Source organism: Ictalurus punctatus, chromosome 14 (assembly GCF_001660625.3).
Source record: "Ictalurus punctatus breed USDA103 chromosome 14, Coco_2.0, whole genome shotgun sequence".
NCBI classification, from domain to species: Eukaryota; Metazoa; Chordata; class Actinopteri; order Siluriformes; family Ictaluridae; genus Ictalurus; species Ictalurus punctatus.
This window is the reverse complement of record NC_030429.2, coordinates 23,040,060-23,058,480: the sequence shown is the minus strand read 5'-3', so window position 1 is coordinate 23,058,480 and position 18,421 is coordinate 23,040,060. Positions and strand designations below refer to the sequence as shown.

Here is an 18,421-nt window from a genome sequence, read left to right as displayed (position 1 = left end):
TGAGACGACATAAGAATTTCATATTTACATCTAAAAGGTGTTAAACAACTTTTTTCAAGTGGTCAAAAATATTTCTTGTTGCCCAGGTGTGTCCTGTTAAATTGATTGTTTAAAGTATGAACAGCTCTGAATGTCTACTCTTGCTTTGAGCCCTAGGTCTCGCTTGTGAAGACTGCATTTGTTGTTAAAGAGAATAAACCAACATGAAGACCAGAGCCATCTATGGGAGAAAAACAAGCTGAGAAAAGAGGGAAAAATCAAATCAGAGCCATTGCACAAGTATTAGGCATAGCCAAGATAACAATTTGGAATGTCCTAAAAAAGAAGGAAAAAGAAAGAAACCACTGGTGTACTGACAATCAGACAGGGAAAAGGCCAGCCAAGGAAAACATTAGTTGATGACAAACATTGAGAGAGCTGTAAAGAAAAATCCAAAAACAACAGTTAGTGACATCAACAACCTTCACAGGGGAGAGGTAAAGATATCACAACCCCCCATTTGAAGAAGACTTCGAGAGCAGAAATTTAGAGCCCATATCACAAATTGCAAAACACTCATCAGCAGTAAGAATAAGAAAGCCAGATTGGAATTCGAAAAGAAATACAGTGATGAGCCACAAAAGTTCTGAAACCAAGATTGACCTCTACCAAAATGATGGAAAGGCCGAAGTGTGGAGAAATGATCTACTCATGATCCAAAACATAGAAGTTCACCAGTCAAGCATGGTGGAGGTAGTGTCATGGCTTGGGATTGCATGACTGCTTCTGGAACAGGCTCACTAATCTTTATTGATAAAGTAACTCATGATGGTTGCAGCAGAATGAATTCAATAGTTTACCAGAACATTGTCTTCCAATTTACAGAGAAATGCATCCAAATTAATCAGGAGAAACTTTACCATGCAGCAAGACAATGATCTAAAACAATAAATTTATATTCCCCTATTTATTTGGTTATGTATGTGTGAGATATCTATCAATCTAGATATATTCTTTTATACATATATTTTTTTTGCTTTTCCAGCATATTCTGCATATTTGTCACCTTTCCAACAGCAGCTATATAATGTACAGATCCATTTTTTCCACTGAGGACAACCGAGGGACTCGTAGACAAAATACTAACAATTTACACCAAACATCCTGTTCAAAAGGTTTAAATCCTCCTGGCTCTTAATGTATCGTGCTGCCTTCTTGAGCTTCATTCTTAAAATATTAATTTAAAAAAAACACAATGCCAACTCAACAAAGGACTTCATCAGGGGGAAAGTGGAAGGTTATAGACTGGCCAAATCAATCACCAGACCTTAACCCAGTTGAACAGCATTTCACCTCCTGAAGAGGAGACTGAAGGGTCTTGAAAAAGATAGTCATAAGTTGTAAAAGCACTATTATTAGAAATATCTCTCATGCCAGGACCTGACCTCTTAGGCTTTTCCCGATAGCACAAGCGTAACAGGACCAGTATCAAGTAACAAGTCTTTAACCAGTTGGAAAATATCCTATTATCTTTATTTGTGACTGCACTAAGAGATTACAGAGTGTAAAGAGGTGCTTCTTGGAGCAGGCGTCAGGCCACTTTGAGTAGAAACACACAAACATGTCACCGGGACCAGCTCAGTCATCATGTTTGAGTTTTCTGATTTTGCCCTTGTGACGGTCAATCTCACGCTGCAGGCGCTCAATCTCTTTCTTATGGTGCTCGATCTCATCCTGGTGGTGCTGCCTCAAAGCGGCCAACTGCTCCTTCTCCTTTTGCCTACACACACACACACACACACACACACACACACACACACACACACACAGTCAAGTAACTCAACAATCCAAAGTTCTCAAGATATTTACAGGAAGAGATTCAATTCAATTTTGTTTGTATAGTGGTTTTTACAATGGTCATTGCCTCAAAGCAGCTTTACAGAAACAAACAGTGGATATAGATTTTAAATGTGTGAAGCAACTCCATCCTGTATACTGACGTATTTTCTTTTGAAACGATAGGGGAAGTAGTGCGTTAAAGGGCTTGACTGATTTCCACAACAGCCAAGAGTGTTGGATATATGCCACACATCCTGCCAAATCTACAAAAATTCAGCAGTGGCTGAACAAAAATTTTTTTATTTATTTTTTATTTCACAATTCCCTGCAGCAATGAACGCAACAGGTTTCCTAAAGGACAGAGGGAAGAGTTTTATGTTTAACACAAAGAAGGAATATATAACTGTATTGAGAACTGAGCTTTTAAGGACAGCTCGCTCGCTCTCCTTCACTCCCTCCCTCCCTGATATGTTGTGCCTTCTAGAGAAGAATCTGATTGGACGAGTACTGAATGAATCATCAAAAATTTCCTGCATTTTTCTGGATAGTGTGTTATATATATATAAATATATTCATTCATAAAGCTTTAAAGCACCAATTTTGATTTCATGGAGACTTTAAACTTTCAAACTTGTATTTTTTTTTTATTCTTCCAACTATATAGGACGCATGTAAAAAGAAAGAAAGAAAGAAAGAAAGAAAGAAAGAAAGAAAGAAGAGAAAACTGACTAACCAAAATCACCAAGAGGCACTTGAGCTTATCACAATGTAACATACCTGAAGTAACGCTCCTCTTCAGCTGCCTCTTTCTTCCCAAAGGATCCACCGGCTTCTCTGATAGAGCCTCCACCTCCTCCACCTTTCCCTGCACCTTTCCCCAATTCACCCAGCTGCTCAAACAGACAGGGAGAGATTATATAATGATGACACAATTAATATTAATTCATATTAAACTCAGTGGCTTACAACTCTGCTCCTGTGCATTTTCCAACAGTGGCCCAGACATGAAAAATGCATCAACAAATCAAAAATGCAAAAGTCAATTAAAAACATCATTAGTGGGAAACAGACAGGATGGGTCCTTAATGAACATCACACTTTCATTGCTGATTGGCTCCAGTGTGCATCAGTCTGAGACAGTAGCGATGGAGAGGATGTTTGCAATCAGCCTAAAGTTTTTGGCTTTAAAATATATATATATATATATATATATATAAAATAATGTCATTCACATATCATTAAAGCTCCCTAGTTCAGTAGTCAGGGCATTTCTCAGAGAGTCAGCCATTTTAAGAGTTGTCGATCTCAAAATCCTTCCAGTGCAATGGAACTTTCGCTCCTTAAATAAGTCCCACAAGGCACCAGGGAGCATCCAAGCTCACTATGCTCACCCTTACAGGAAGTGACCATGTTTTCTGAAGCCTCTGGGGGAAAAAAAAACAAAAAAAAAACAAAAAACAAAAGGACAAACTCCCAGCCAACTTCATCTACAAATGTAAGTGGCTTGTTATCATTGTTGTAGCTCTCATATGATTACTTACATTTAACGATTTTTAACTTTATTTAACATTCTATATATGGTTTGTTCAAGTCTAACCACTTTTAAATGTTCAATGATATATATTATTTATTTTTAAAACTCCACTAGCTAGCCTACAATCCTGCTTGCTGTATTATGACAGAAATACATGTGATTAAACTGTTGAATTTATATGACACAAAACAAATATTTGTACACTTTTCATTTTCGGTGATGTTTTACAAGGCGAGTACGAGGTCATGTTGCAGGAAATGGAGTTCTCAGTGTCCCAAGGTGTATTAAGCCAGGATCCTTACTAGTGCCAGAACTCTCCTACACCACATACTGGTTCACCACCTATGGAGCTAAGGAGCTGATTAAAACACAGTCTTTCTAGTTTGTTGTGTTACATACTCACAGGTCACCATAGTTTCCCCTGGATTAACACACACACACAATGACATGGGCCTGTTAAGTAGCAGGGGATTTTTGCATCAGGTGTTATTGTGCTTCACTTAAGGCAGTGTTCAGTTACATAACAGAGATTATGACTTTGATTTTGAATTTGTAGGTCAACAAAACATTTCCTGGTATTCACTGAAGAATTTTCAACCACATGATATCCATCAGCAATGCATAGTTCGAATTCGGACATCACTACAAAATGGCCGACACCCTACATAGTGCACTACATAGGAGATAGGGAGCGGATTCAGACACAGCAAGAGAACATATAATGTCTTGTTTTTTTTTTTCTTTTCTTCTGTCTGTTATTGTATATCAGTGATCTAAATCGCCCACGTACATAATCTATTGTCGTTACTTAATGTTAATAACCAACTGTAAAACAAATGCCTTTCAACTGTTGTTTCTTGCAAAAATATTAATAATATTAAATAAATGAAAGAAAGAAAAAGAAGGGGGGGGGGGGGGGCAAGTACACAGACGCAGATACCTGGTCCGAGCCCATGCGGATCTGAGTGGTGAAGTAACTCCGTAAACTGCTCCTCAACAACCTCGCCATGATTCCAAACACCAAACTAACTGCCAGGAGTGGATTCAATGCCCTTTTGTCTCTGAGCTAAACACGGAAGTGCTCGAACGCCTCTATGAACTTTGGCAGGCGGTGACGTCATAGTGCGTGAGGTATGTTAACTGCCACCTGGTGGTCGTGTGAGGCATTGCAATTGAATTCGCCTGCCTGTCAAAATAAAAAAAATTATAAATATTACAAATATATTAAATTTATGAAAATAAATGTAATATTTATAAATTATCATGATTATTATTCAATTTTATATTTATTTGTTTGTTTGTTTAATTTATCACGTTTGCCTCGCACCTCCGGGGCTGGGGGTTCAAAGCCCGTCTCCGCCCTGTGTGTATGGAGTTTCAATGTTCTCCACATGCTTTGGGGTTTTCCTTCGAGTACTCTGGGTCCTCCGCCCCCAAATCCAAAGACATGCGTTGTAGGCCGATTGGCATTTTCAAAACTGTCTGTAGTGTGTGAATGGATGTGTGAGTGTGTGTGCGATTGTGCCCTGTGATGGGTCCAGGGTATTCCCTGCCTTGTGTCTTGAGTACCCTGTGATAGGCTCCTGGCTCCCCTGTGACCATGTGTAGGTTAAGTTGACCAAAAGTGGATGGATTTATTTGTTTTTTTGTTGAGATATTTCTACATTCGACGGAATCATGTAAACCTGGTTTACACTGTACGATATTCGGCCCCATTTTGCCTTTCATCGTGAAAGATGATGCACTGTATGTTCGACGTACTGTTTAAACGTGCACATTGGCACCAAACCAAAACCAATTCCGGTGAGCACAACTCATAGGCAATAAAGTGTAGATTATTGGTCCCAAGGCAAGATCAGAGATCTTAGAGAGTATAACGTGACGCACTGGGCGCACGACGGCTTAGTGGTTAGCATGTTTGCCTTGCACCTAGGGGGTTCGGGGTTTGTATCCCATGTCCAGCCTGTGTGTGCGCGGAATTTGCTTCGGGTACTCCGGTTTTCTCCTAAACTTATATCATAAAAGGGCAAAAAGGGACATGATGAGTTACAGCTTCCAGGTGTGTTGCTAGCTAATTAACATGCAAATGCTCTGTTTATAGAGTTTATTTGCTATCATGACAACGTGGAACCTATTTTTATGCTTTCCAGTTGAAGAACTTTAAATGAGTATTTACGTTAGATCAACCAACATAGATACAAAATATAGCCAAAAGTTTGTGGACACCTGACCATCACACCCATATGTGCTTGCTGAACATCTCATTCCAGATTCAATACCCACTTTGCTGTTATAATAACGTCTATATTTCCGGGAAGGCTTTCCTCTAGTTTGGTGTGGATTTGTGATCAGTCAGGCACTGATGTTGGGTGAGGAGGCTTACAGTCCATCTACTTAAATATTTGCAATATGCATAATGTGTAGCCTGTATGTACAGTAATGATAGTTTCCACAGATTGTAATAATCTGCTGTTACAAAGCACTAAGCTTAAGTTTCAGTGAACTAAGGCAAAACTTCACGAGGCTTAAAGCTTTCCAGACAAAATGATTGGAAATGTATTGAAGATGGTTCATTTTTCAAGCCCTAAGAAGCATATATTGGTCAAAAGAAGTTAAGTAAGTGTAGCATGTATAACTTTTACATGACAGCTCTGTGTGTTTAAAATTTGGACCAATAAAGTAAAGGCCAATAAAAAATTAATGGCTGATGCAAGCAATGTCAAATAGATAAATTTTTGATAAAAGTATTACATTATTATCTTAGACTAGACATTAAATTAAAATTTAGACTTATTACATCATTATTCGCATGATGTCACGACTTCACTTGAATTCCCGCATGCAATTTCAAACACACTTTCAAAGGATTTTAATTATTTAACTAATCACATCTTTGGAACACACACTCATACCTGGTGTAGTGCTGGAAACGTAATCTTGTGATATTCTCAGTGTTTAGACAATGAACTGTGCATTGCCCTTGCACATTCAAAACAAAGTTTGTATCCAATCACAAACCAAGCTGCCGGTCAGTGATGTAGCCAGGAATTCATTTCAGGGGGGGAAAGAAAATATATAAATAAAATCACCATGTGATCTGTATTATTCAGTTGAGAAGCTTGACACGCTCATGTACTTTTGGTGGAGGAAATTGGAAAAATGCATATTACCTGCATTGTGGCAGGAAATATATGGAATCATAAATATGACGACTCTGTTGACCTTTTATGAATGTCATTACAGCACACAAAACGTGTTATGTTAAAAACGTCGATGCCTTTATGATGTTCACAAATCGCATATATAATGAGCTGTGAAATACAGTATGTGTTATGTTAATTGTCCACAAGTAACCATTTGGAACTGGAAAATATTTCAGGGGGGTTGAAAACTGAAATCCATCCCCCTAGCTACACCTCTGCTGCCACCTTACAACCATAGGCATGTGAGTTTATATCTCAGAGTGGCTAATTGGTTATGTGTGTCTCCCTTCCTTCCAGCCTGAAGATGGAGAAAACTCAGGCAAAGTATAACGCATAAAGCAATTTGTCCCGCATTCCTACTGTGAAAAAAGCCGACTTTAGACGACTGATTGAAATGATTCATACTGACTCACAGTGATTCATACCTTCTCTACAGGGACCTGCGTATTTCCGCCATGACATTCAGAGCTCTCTTTTCGGGAGTCATAATGATGAGGAAGGGGGACCTGGACCCTTTCTTACACCCTGAACTTCCTGCACTCTCAGTCTGGCACTAACTTCGATTACGTGAATATTAACTATCATTATGACTAACAGTGGGAGACCCTGAAGGCAAATTATCTTTCTCATGCTTCCTTTTGTTTATGGGAAAATCGACAAGCCCACAGAGATTTTAACTCGTCCTGAAAGACAGATTATAACAGCTTGAAAGACATAAAAAAACAAAGTTTGGTTATTGTTCTGTTCACAAAAGTATGACACACTCTCCGATGTGCATTCAAATCACGAACATGCTTTCACACACACACACACATTTTGTTACTTATGCATCACAATAAAGACAGTAAATAGTGAGTACACAAAACAAAAAGAAATGTTTTTACTTGGAAGCTTGGAGAGTTTCCGAAGCTGGATGAACTGACAAAGGAAAACCTAGTGGCTCTTTCATTTTTCAAAAATATAATACGTATTTATTTATATAGTTTGCTGATGGTTTACCTCTACTTGTCGCCTTAGAAGGAAGCATCACTGCAAATCAATACAAAGTTCTCCTGACTGACATACTGTACATCTTATGATACAACATTTCTCTCTTGATGAGCGTGGTTCTGTTCAGGCTGACCCCACCCCCATTACAGGGAAGGAGGAGTCACTGAATGGTTTAACGAGAATGAAATGGTTGGAAATCATATTGTATTCTGATTACTGTGACTGTAACATTCACCATCATCATCTTTATCATCATCATTGGCCAACTATCATTATGACAGTATGAGTGAACAAAGTCAAGTGGAATATTTTAATAAACAGTCTCCTAAAGCTAGAAAATGACAGATAGAGAGACAGAAAAAAGTATGAGCATGTAAACAAGTAAAAATTCTAAGTTATCTTTAAACTAAAGCTTACCATGACAATTCTTTCATTTGTTCATCTTCTCAGACGCACTCAATAATCTTGCAAGAATACACCCTGGATGGGATGCTAGTCATGACCGAGCTCCATGCACACAGTCACACCTAGGGGCAATTTAGAGTTTGCAATATGCCTAGTGGCATGTTTTTGGGAAGTAGGAGGTACTCGGAGATGCTGGAGGAAACCCACATGGACAAAGAGATAATGAGAAACTGCACAGTAACCTAGTTACTGATCCTGAACTCCCAGGAACTCGAGCTCAGGATCGGACAGGGGAGCCTGGAGCTGTGTCTACTAGGAAAATTATGTTCCCCTTTTTTCATGACTAGAGTGTATCCCTTCTGAAAACTAGCAGTAGCTATTTCTTTAACATTTCTGTGACTGAATTCTGATTTTAAGTCGCTTTTAATAAAAGCCCCTGCCACATAAAAATTAATTATGGATTGAACCATGAAGTGTTTAGTGGATTGTGAATCAGTCAGCTTCCTGGCAACTCTGAATCACCTAAGGTCAGTCATGTCAAATATATCCCTTTAAAAAAATTTTTTTTTATTTTAATTTTAATTTTAATATTATTTTTATTTTGATGTTTGTGTTCACTGCTGTGGTGTGGTCTGACCAGATGGGGGCAGTATGTTTTCATTAATCCACAAAACATTATGCTCAGTTTGGTGCAGAGATTTCACGAGTGCACACAGGTCTCGAACAAACATGATAAAACAAACATGATATCTGCTACCTGGGACTGATTTTTGGCTAATTTGGGGAATAGAAATCAGCATCCGATGTTTTGTTGTACAGCTTTTGAACTCTACGTTCATTGTGCAGTTCTATAAACCATGTCAGCTATGTACAGGGTTGCCAGGCTTTATTTATAGCCCAAGGATTAGTCAAAAACAGCACAAAAATGATCTCAAACTAGCCCAAAAGTTCAGGTGTAGGGAAAGGGAGACACATTTTCTTATTTTCCTCAGTCTTTGTATGGGAAACAAGCTCACCATGGTGTGCACGTATTTCTTTCCACTATCTCCACTTTGCCTTTTTATCATCACCTGGTACAGAAATTATCCACTCCATAATCCATCCATCCATCCATTTTCTGTACTGCTTACCCTACACAGGGTTCCGGGAAGCCTGGAGCCTATACCAGGGGTCCTGGGGCATAAGGCGGGCGACACCATGGACTGGGTTCCAACACATCGCAGGGCACATTCACACTTACACACTATGGACAATTTAGGGAAACCAACAAGCCTACTGCGCATGTCTTTGGACTGGGGAAGAAACCTGAGGAACTCGGAGGAAACCCCTGAAGCATGGGAAAAACAAACATATATGCATGCAGGGTGGAGGCAGGAATTGAATCCCCAACCCTGGAGGTGTGAGGCAAACATGCTAATCACTAATCCACCGTGCCCCCTCACTCCATAATCCTCTTTTCCTTTTCTCAAACTTTGGAGTATGTTTTGTTTTGAAGCAGAAATTACCAATTTGTTTGCAATAGTGGAAATTGATTCAACTTCATTCAGATTTCTTGCTTTTAAACAGGACGAATTGCAGACTTCTTCTAAACTTTCCCCAAACCCCCACTCACAGACTTGTTTTTTCCTACCCACATCCTTAATCCAAAACTAGCCCAATTTGGTGTAAAAAAATGCAATGTTAGTTTGTTCATTTTAGCATCCTCTCAGTGACAAGCTCAAACAAACACCTGACTTGATGTCCAGTCCTGGGAGCTGATAACTTTCGTACACCTGAGTTCACCTTACCGAGTGGACCACAGATCAGTGTTGTAGCTTGCACCGAGGTTCGAAAAACACTTTCACACTTTCAGTAACCTACCCAACTTTTAGTGCGTGCAGGCTTCGGTCAGGAAAAAAGCACCAGTGTGAAAACTGTCTTATGTAACCAGCATAAATGTTAATTCAACACTGTTCATTTATGAGAATGCATTTAAAAAATCATTGAAGTTTGTCATTCTGGCACAATAGGTATAATGAGCGGAACAATGCCCCGCAGAGCCCTGATGAAACGGGAATTGGGAAAGCAATGATTCAAAGCAGCTCAGAAAATACCCACACCAGTCAGGATAAAACATGGAGGAAAAAAAGAGGTTTGTTTTCAGGAGTGGCCCATATCAACCCTACAACGGAAATACATATTAATTATAATCATGAAAACATAATGTTTGATGGGGTTCCTGTGGGGTTGAAATGTGCACCTTTGATAGATGGTAGCTTTGACATTAAACAAGCAACAAACAAATAATAGGTTACAGCAGAGCTAAAAATGAGGAGTAAATGACGTAAGATGAGTGCTATTACCATTTCTGCTTTTTGGGATGTCTGTTAGTCATCAAGTGGAAAAATGGTTTAAAAAAAAAAAAAAAAAAAAAAAAGGTCACAAAAAGGCATAGTAGGCATGTGTTGCATAATGTATGATTTACTGTATTGCACATGTAATGTGTGTGCTGAATGGCTAAAGTTAAGAAACACAACCTCCAGTTCTGCATAACTCTAAAGTGCTTCCACGCTCTTATATGGGCTTCCGGTCCGCTGTGTCCTCCTTTTCTCCCTCCACTGCCCTTAGTGTTCTACTTCTGCTGTTGCCACTGGAAATGGTATCCTGGCAACTGCTGGCAGCGGTCCAATGAAAAGGTGAGGCTATTGAGTGCGTCTGAGAGCCGGCGCTTTCTTTACAGGATGCACACAAGTCACACCTGCTGAATGTAAAAAATGGCAAATTGTGCATCTCCATTTTCAGTTTAGGTCTGTGCAAGAGGTCACAGTAGTGCAAAGTATGCAGCTTTAAGACCGAAAACTGCTAAATGCATGCATAATGCATCCTCATGACCTGCCTGTAAAGATGACTTTCATGCTCAGTCGTCATCAGAGATCATGTAAACCATAAAACAGGATGGCATGTAAGGATATAGGAAAATAACTGATGATGGGATAGTGTCATGCAGCCCAACTGTATTACTGTTCCCATCCTGAAGTTGATTAATTTCCTATAATACTGTACCACCTAGCCTGGAAATTTCCCCTCCAGGTCCCTAGAGGGCACTCTTCCCTGAATTTTGAACCACATCCTCAGTTACTTCAGTCATTTCCTGTATGCTACTATAGACACACATGGGCTGCATCCGAATATCCCTACTACCCTACTACACAGTAGGTCGAAAAGCAGTACGCCAAAGGAGTAGTATGTCTGAATTGTCAGTATGCATAAAACAGTAGACGAGAAATACCAGGATGACCTACAGCTTCTCCCAAGATTCTGCAGTATGGAAACACTGGACAATGACGATACTGCAGTATCCCATAATGCACCAGGACTGACACATGATGATGCAAACATGGCGGATGTAGTACGTCCAGATTGTATTCATGCTTACTGATCGGTACATACTATATCAATGGCCGAGCGGTAACTACAGAATTGAATGCGGTAGGTATTGTCACAGTACCCCATTTCGGAAGCAGTCATGGACTCATACACACATTGGGAAGCCTTGAAATTTGCATCGTCAATCTTTAGGTTATTATCATAACCCAGTTTTCTGGTAACATGAATTGAGGTATCTCACTATGGGAACGCCTCACCACATCTGATATCGCTGCAGCGATCAGGGAGTCCTGCCTCCCTGAATATAAGCTGCCGCTGCCTGCCGCCTCGTCATTCTTTGCATATCTCTTCTCTGTGCAAACTGCAAGGAGGGAAGTGTTGTGAGATACCTCACTCCATGTTATCAAAGATAACGATAGTAACCTAAAGTTCTCTTTCTAACATTCATTCAATATCTCACTATTGGATATAGACCACTCCCGTATTGCAGATATGCTGTTGAAGCAGACTTTACAAAGAAATCCAACACACGTGAGTGCTTAGTGCAACTCATTTCTGCCCACTCCCAGGATCAAATGAGCTAAAGAGGGCTCTGTAACGTCCAGTCTGTAAAATCACAAAAATGTGTGCAGGGAAAACAAGCTAGCCACAGGACATATTTCCTGGATGGAAATGCCCTTAAAATAGTGCCCAAGTTGTAGCCACACCCCTGGTGGAGTGAGCTTGTGGGTGGGTTCATAAGGAGGCTTTGAGAGCACTTCCAGGACTACAGACATATCCCAAGGCAGGACCAATGGTTTAGATATTGGGTGTAACCGCCATGCTCCTCTTATAAATTGGCAGACGGGAGGGTGCTGGCCTGTGGAACCCGAGCTAAGTCCGATATGACAATCCGAGATAGCAGTCAAATAAACCTTAAGTGTAGAAAATGCTCTGCCCTATCCAGGAGGTCTTGCAGAAAACATAACACATCCAGAACTGAATATCAGTATGGAACAATGTTCCTATCTGCACACCATCTTGCGAACACTCCCCATTTGTGATATATATAAATATATATATAAAGAGCGCTTCGAGGCAGCCCTTGTGTTCTGAATTGTCTCGATCACTTTCAGGGGTAAACCGGCTGCAGTTAGAGTCAACCTCTCATGGGGCAGGCCTAAAGTGCTAGTTTCTGAAGAGAGGGGTGGAATATTTCCACCCGAGCCTGTGAGAGGAGATCCCTGAACACCGGTAATGGCCAGGGATGGTCGTAGAACAGCTGGATTAACTCCACTACCCATAACCTCCCTGGCCATTACAGGGCGATCAGAATCGTTGTTTGGCCATATTCCCATTCTCTGCAGCATCATCCTAATTAGGCTCAGTGGGATGGGGGTGGTTGGCATACAGTAATACATCCGGCCATATGTGGGCCAGCACATCCACACCCAACAGTGCATCGTCGCTCGCCAGGGAAAAGGAAGTTGCGCATTTTCACACAATGTGAAGAGATCTCTGGCAGCCTGCCCAAATCTCTGCTACACCAGAAGAACCACCTGAGGGTGAATTTTCCATTCCCAGTAAAGAGGATTACCTCTGGACAGCAAGTCCCCTCCCCTATTCAGTATTCTTGGATCATGCGTCGTGCGCAATGACAGGAGGTTCGTGCTGCTCCAAATGGTGAGCTCCTTCGCTAACCTGTGCAGCTGGAGTGAGCATACTCCTCCCCCTGACGATTTATATACGCTATCACTGTTGTATTATCCGTCCGGACCAATACATGATGATTTTTCAGAAAGTGCATAAAATGTTTTAGAACCAGAAACACTGTTAGTAGCGCCACCCAATTGATGTGCTTCTTCCTCAGCGTAGGAGTCCAAACCCCTCTCACTGCTCTGCCCTTGAACACTGCTCTCCAGCCTGTGAGAGATGCCACTTTCATCACCACTTTCCTCACTAAAATAGGACCTAGTGGGCATCCTGTTCTGAGAAAAGATGGGGCCCTCCAATGACGGAGAGCACACATGCATTCTGGCAAGACTAGCACTCTGCGGCTGAGACGGCTCTTGGGGTGAATGCCCTGCCGACCAATGGTGAAATTCCCTCATTCTCAGTAATCCTAAGGGAACTGCTGCCACTGTTGAGGCCAGTAAGCTGAGAAACCAAAGACCCATCTAGACTGAGACTGATTTCCCTTGTTGAAAGTAGGCAGTGCAACTGCAAAAATGTTTCTATGCACTCCTCTAATAGAAAAGCACAAAAAACTACTGAGACACAGGTAAACTACTTCCTGCGACGGAATCAGACAGCTCTTCATTTGGTTTATGTTGAAACCCAGTTTCACCAAATGTGTTACCAGTGTGTTTGGATTTCTCTGTGCTTGCCACTGACATGGTGCGCAGATGAGCAGATCATCCAGATAGGATAAGAATCTGTTCCTCTCATTCCTTAACTGGGTTAGAGCCCCCTCCACACATTTGCTGAATACCCTCGGAGCTAGAGAAAGGCCGAAGGGATTTTTCATGTTCTTGTAGGCCATGCCCTGATATGTGAATCTGAGATATTTCCTGTGATATTTCCTTTCATGCATGTGTATGTATGCATCTTGGAGATCTACTGACTTAAACCAGTCTCCTTGACAAATAGAGTGAGACAGTGTTCTCAATGTGAGCATTCTGAACCTGTATTTCCTAAGGTGTTTGTTGAGGACTCGTAAATCCAGAATGGGATGGAAACCTCCCCCTCTTTTGGGAATCACAAAATACAGAGGAGAAAAGCCCTGATGGCTATCTTCTACCGGGATTACTCTTATCACTCTTTTCATTAGCAAGGAGGATATTTCTTCCTCCAAAATCCAAGCTGATTCCTCTGGGGCTGCTGACATTACCACTCCATTGAAAACAGGGGGCTTTACAGCGAACTGAGGCCTGTTTCCCCTGTTTATGGTGACTAAACCCAAGGATGGACTGCACATACGTACCAATTCTCCATCTGAGCTGCGAGCAGGCCCATTCCATCGTCGATCCTGGGGAGAATGAAGCTCTGGCCAAGGAGTCATATTCTTCTCCATTGGAGTTTGTTTTATTTTTCTGTGTATTTTTCTCTTTTCACAACAGTCTGCACCCTTGGCCCTCTGCCTATATGCATCAGAGAACACTTTATTTTATTGGAGTGTTTGTGCACTTTTGTTTGTTCCCCCTCAGAACAAACCTCGAAGATGGAGGGGGAGAAGACTGTTTTGGGGGCACCTGTGGAACATGGGCCACTCTCCTGTGCACACTGGACACTGAACCCTCCGCATGAACTATATTCATACTTTTCCCCCTTCTCCTTTTCCCCACGGCAAAGAGAGGGGTATCTATCTGAAGGGCTGAGACAGAGAAACCCAGAATGCTGTCTCTGAATCCTTCCTGTAGCCCAGGCGATTTCTCAGATCTTTTTGCTTCCCTGAGGGTTTGTCGGCCGGTGCTTCGCAACTGCGGCCACGAAAGACCTCATGAAAGGCCTCAAGAAACCGGGCTTTCCCGACTGCTGTGTCGGAGGAGGGTGAGAAGACAGATATTCAGATTGTTCTCCTTTCCCAGAGGGCCTGAAATTCAGCCGGCTTGGATGATAACGCCAAGTTTTCTGGGGAGAGAAGCTTTGAATGCCTCTACCTCCTTCTTCTGCAGGTTGCACTGCTGACACATTGCTGTTACTGTTGCACTAAACATGGCCTTTGGATCAATGAGTGCATCCAAAAACTCTACATTCTCCTTCTCGGAGAGTCCTGGTAATCTCAATCACAGTGACCTCACACCCACAACTCCCAAGCCGGTTTAAATCCGAGATAACTCATATCTCCTTCCAGAGAGCCCAGTTGGGAGATCCGGAGTCTAGCTGATGACCTATTTCCTCCAACAGCTCAGCCTGATAAGCTGTGAGGAAAGATGTTGCATTCAACGCTTACACTGCCAAAGCTGCTGATTTATAAATCTTCTGGAAAACAAAGGCAGCGACGCGCTCTGTCTTTCCCGGCAGTGAGGATCTGGATGAAGAGAAAGCTGCTGTATGGCTCGGGTGCAGGTGGTGTGTCACTGAGGTTTCAACAGGGGGAGGAACCACCATCCCTAAATCCTCCATTCCCTGAATGTCCAGCCTCAGGAAACCCTTGACGGCCACCTGGTGAGAAAATGGCTTGTCTCAGAAACTCTCCATCTCAGCCACACCAGTCAGGATGGATGGAATAAGCGGTGTCACTTGTGGGAGACGTGACGGGAGCCTTTTCCCATCATATAAATCTCTCTCAGCCCCTTTTCCAGCCGGCTTGGACGGCCAGTTGATGAACAAGCTCACCACGGCCCAGCGACAGATCTGGAGCAGGTCCATGTCCATCTGCACTGGGGAGGGCGAGCACTCCTCCTGCGTACTCAGCGGGTGTGACTGATTTGGGGGAAGGATAGCGTCCTCATCGCCTTCCTCCTCAGCCTGAAGGATGGTCGACAGGACGTCATCATCCTCATCATCTTCCTCTCTCTCATCAAACAGAGGGGGAATAATAGGTGACACACTGTCCATCATCTCTCCCCATGTGTTTGGGGCTTGAGGACACTCCATGGGCTCCTCTCTGGGTTGAGAAGTCAGACATGGGTCCTTCTTTCCCGTGATTGCCACTTGGAGTCTTCGTTCCTGGGTTCTCCTTTTGTACCACGTTGGGGCATGCAAAGCACCACCAAAGCCTGACTCTCAACAGACCCAAAGAAGGAATATATTGCGTTCGGACGTTACTGTGAGGCTCCGTCTGCAAACTGTTGAGCAATAATTCACAATGAGACTGCTGAGCACAGCTTCTGAAATAAGGAAGGCTGGACACCCTGATTGCTGTAGTGATTGGTCTGCCATATCGGCAGATGTAGTGTCATTGGTACTTTCGCTATCGGTCACGCCTGAGACGTTTCCATAGTGAGATACCGAATGAATGTTAGAAAGAGAACTTGTAATTTCTGAGCTGCTGTTACCTTAGATAGTTATTCTGTGAAAGCCCTACCGTCGCTCATCTTGTCTCAGACTTTTGGATTTAATGCTAACTCTCATTACTGGTGTTTTGACCGTATCCTAGTGAAGCCTTGAGAAGCTTTGAGTGGGATAACTAATGTGTTAAGATGCATTTTCCTTCTCTAAGTTTTTCCATTGACAAGCTTAGAGGCTTTTCCCTGATTTTGCCTGGAAATATATTGAAGACTTTCAGTCAAATAGAACATTATTATCAATATGATACAGTAAAATAATGTTTAAGTAGTGGTACAGCTCAGCAAAAAAAGTTCTGGCATTCGACCTATCCATCTAACAACCCATGATGTATGGTGGAGTTTCAAACCTTCCGACACACAAAACGGAGTGGTTATGTGATTGGACAGAAAGTCACGCCTCATTTGTCATTGATCTTGTGATTCTCTGAAAATGATACAAGACTCGATATGGAGTGTTAATGGAATTTTGTCTACCTACTCTAAACATGTTGGTAACAAATGTTGGTATCAAATGTAACACCTCTATCATGCCCTGTTTCTTGACTATGATTTGGATTGTGTTTTGGAATTGTGTACCTTCTCAAGATTTTCTGGTGCTGACCTTGACTGTTTTGATCCTGCCATCAATAATTAACTTCCATTAATAAACTTCCTGTAAATAGACCCTTAAGCCTTATTCGAACAATTTCTTATTTTACACATGCTACTCTGTCATTTTTTTTTTCAGTCCAGATAATCCATGTCAGTGTCTTTTTCCATCCTCGTCTGAGAAATTTACAATCCAAATTACTGTTTTTCACCAATCTCAGCAGTCATCTGAATATTTTAGTCCCGTCTGGACCGTTTCTATGCAGATGTTACCTTGCAATGGAAAAAAATATGTCTGACTGCTGCTACTTGCTGTGTTTAGTATTAGTGACCCTCTCCCAGATACTAAACACTTCCTGAAGTTAAAAATGAATGGAAAGTTTGAAAAGAAGTAATTCTTTCTTCTAGAATACAATGCATGAATAATTGAGACTAGGTAATTGAGAGAACCAGCATAATTATTTCAAGTTCAACTAATTATTTAAGCAAAGGTGCTAACATTGACTGCTATAAAAATCTTGTTGATCAATGGCAATAAACAAGCAATCTTTTGAAGTTGAGCTTTATGTGACACTGGCATTTGTGTAGAACATTATGTTTGGGAGTCACAGTTACGAGCTATTTTGCTTTATAGTGAGTGCTAGTAAGTACTGCACTATGTAAAAGCCATTATTAAAATAATTAATCCTTGCTTTATTGTTGTATTGCTCATGTTTTTTCATCATTGCAAATATGACATGAACAATTTAAACCTTTGTATAATCTATAGCATAACGTAGCATAAAAACTCTCAAATTATCAGTAATAGAATTTACTGTATATGAGATTTTGAGTATGAATCCCTTCTTTTTGTAACTACAGTCAAAACTGTTTTTGACCAAATATCATTTTCATTTACCTAATGTAACTTACAATTGAGAAAGGATACAACTGATACAGTGGCCCAATGATAGCCCAATAGAAGCAGCTTGTCATGTTGGCTAGCTGGGTAGCTAGCTCAAATTGATTTGTACATTCCCGTTAAAGCTGCAGCCAATGAAATTGGCTTCCCTTTTTAATTTTTATCTTCACCAGACAGCCCCAGTGGGGTTATACTAAATATATATGCACTGTTGGAATGTCACTCGTCCAATCATATTTGTGGAACAGAACTAACTGTTGTATAATGGAGCATATCTTATTATCCTTTATCGTCATCAGACAAGTACAATGAGATTTGTATGGTTTGTATGTATGATATAATACAGTATATTTCATCCCTAAGCCTATGGGTGGAAGCCTATGGGTGGGAAATAGTGTTTATGGATCCACACTCATCCTGTACAATTTTTATCCTTATTTGTCATTAGATTTTACATAGCTTTGTTTTGCATCTTAACCAACCCCATTACTAATGCCTCAACAGAGCAATGGATGGGTGCTGCATCCGTTTCCCTGTTTCCATAGTAACACCTTTTTTTTTTTCAAGAAGAGGAGCTGGATGCTGTGTGTTCCCTGGGTGATAATATATGCACAGATGGGTGACA

General features: G+C 41.2%; 1 protein-coding gene across 1 annotated transcript; it reads right to left on the bottom strand.

Annotated features, from left to right (window-relative positions):
* Nucleotides 1-1,490: 1,490 nt before the first annotated feature.
* On the bottom strand, nucleotides 1,491-4,453 carry atp5if1a (ATP synthase inhibitory factor subunit 1a). The gene is made up of 3 exons (XM_017485804.3): nucleotides 4,293-4,453; nucleotides 2,596-2,708; nucleotides 1,491-1,759 (listed from the first exon to the last, which is right to left on the bottom strand). The coding sequence occupies exons 1-3, from the start codon at nucleotides 4,359-4,361 to the stop codon at nucleotides 1,618-1,620; spliced, it is 324 nt and encodes a 107-aa protein (XP_017341293.1). The 5' UTR covers nucleotides 4,362-4,453; the 3' UTR covers nucleotides 1,491-1,617.
* Between the last annotated feature and the right edge of the window lie 13,968 nt (nucleotides 4,454-18,421).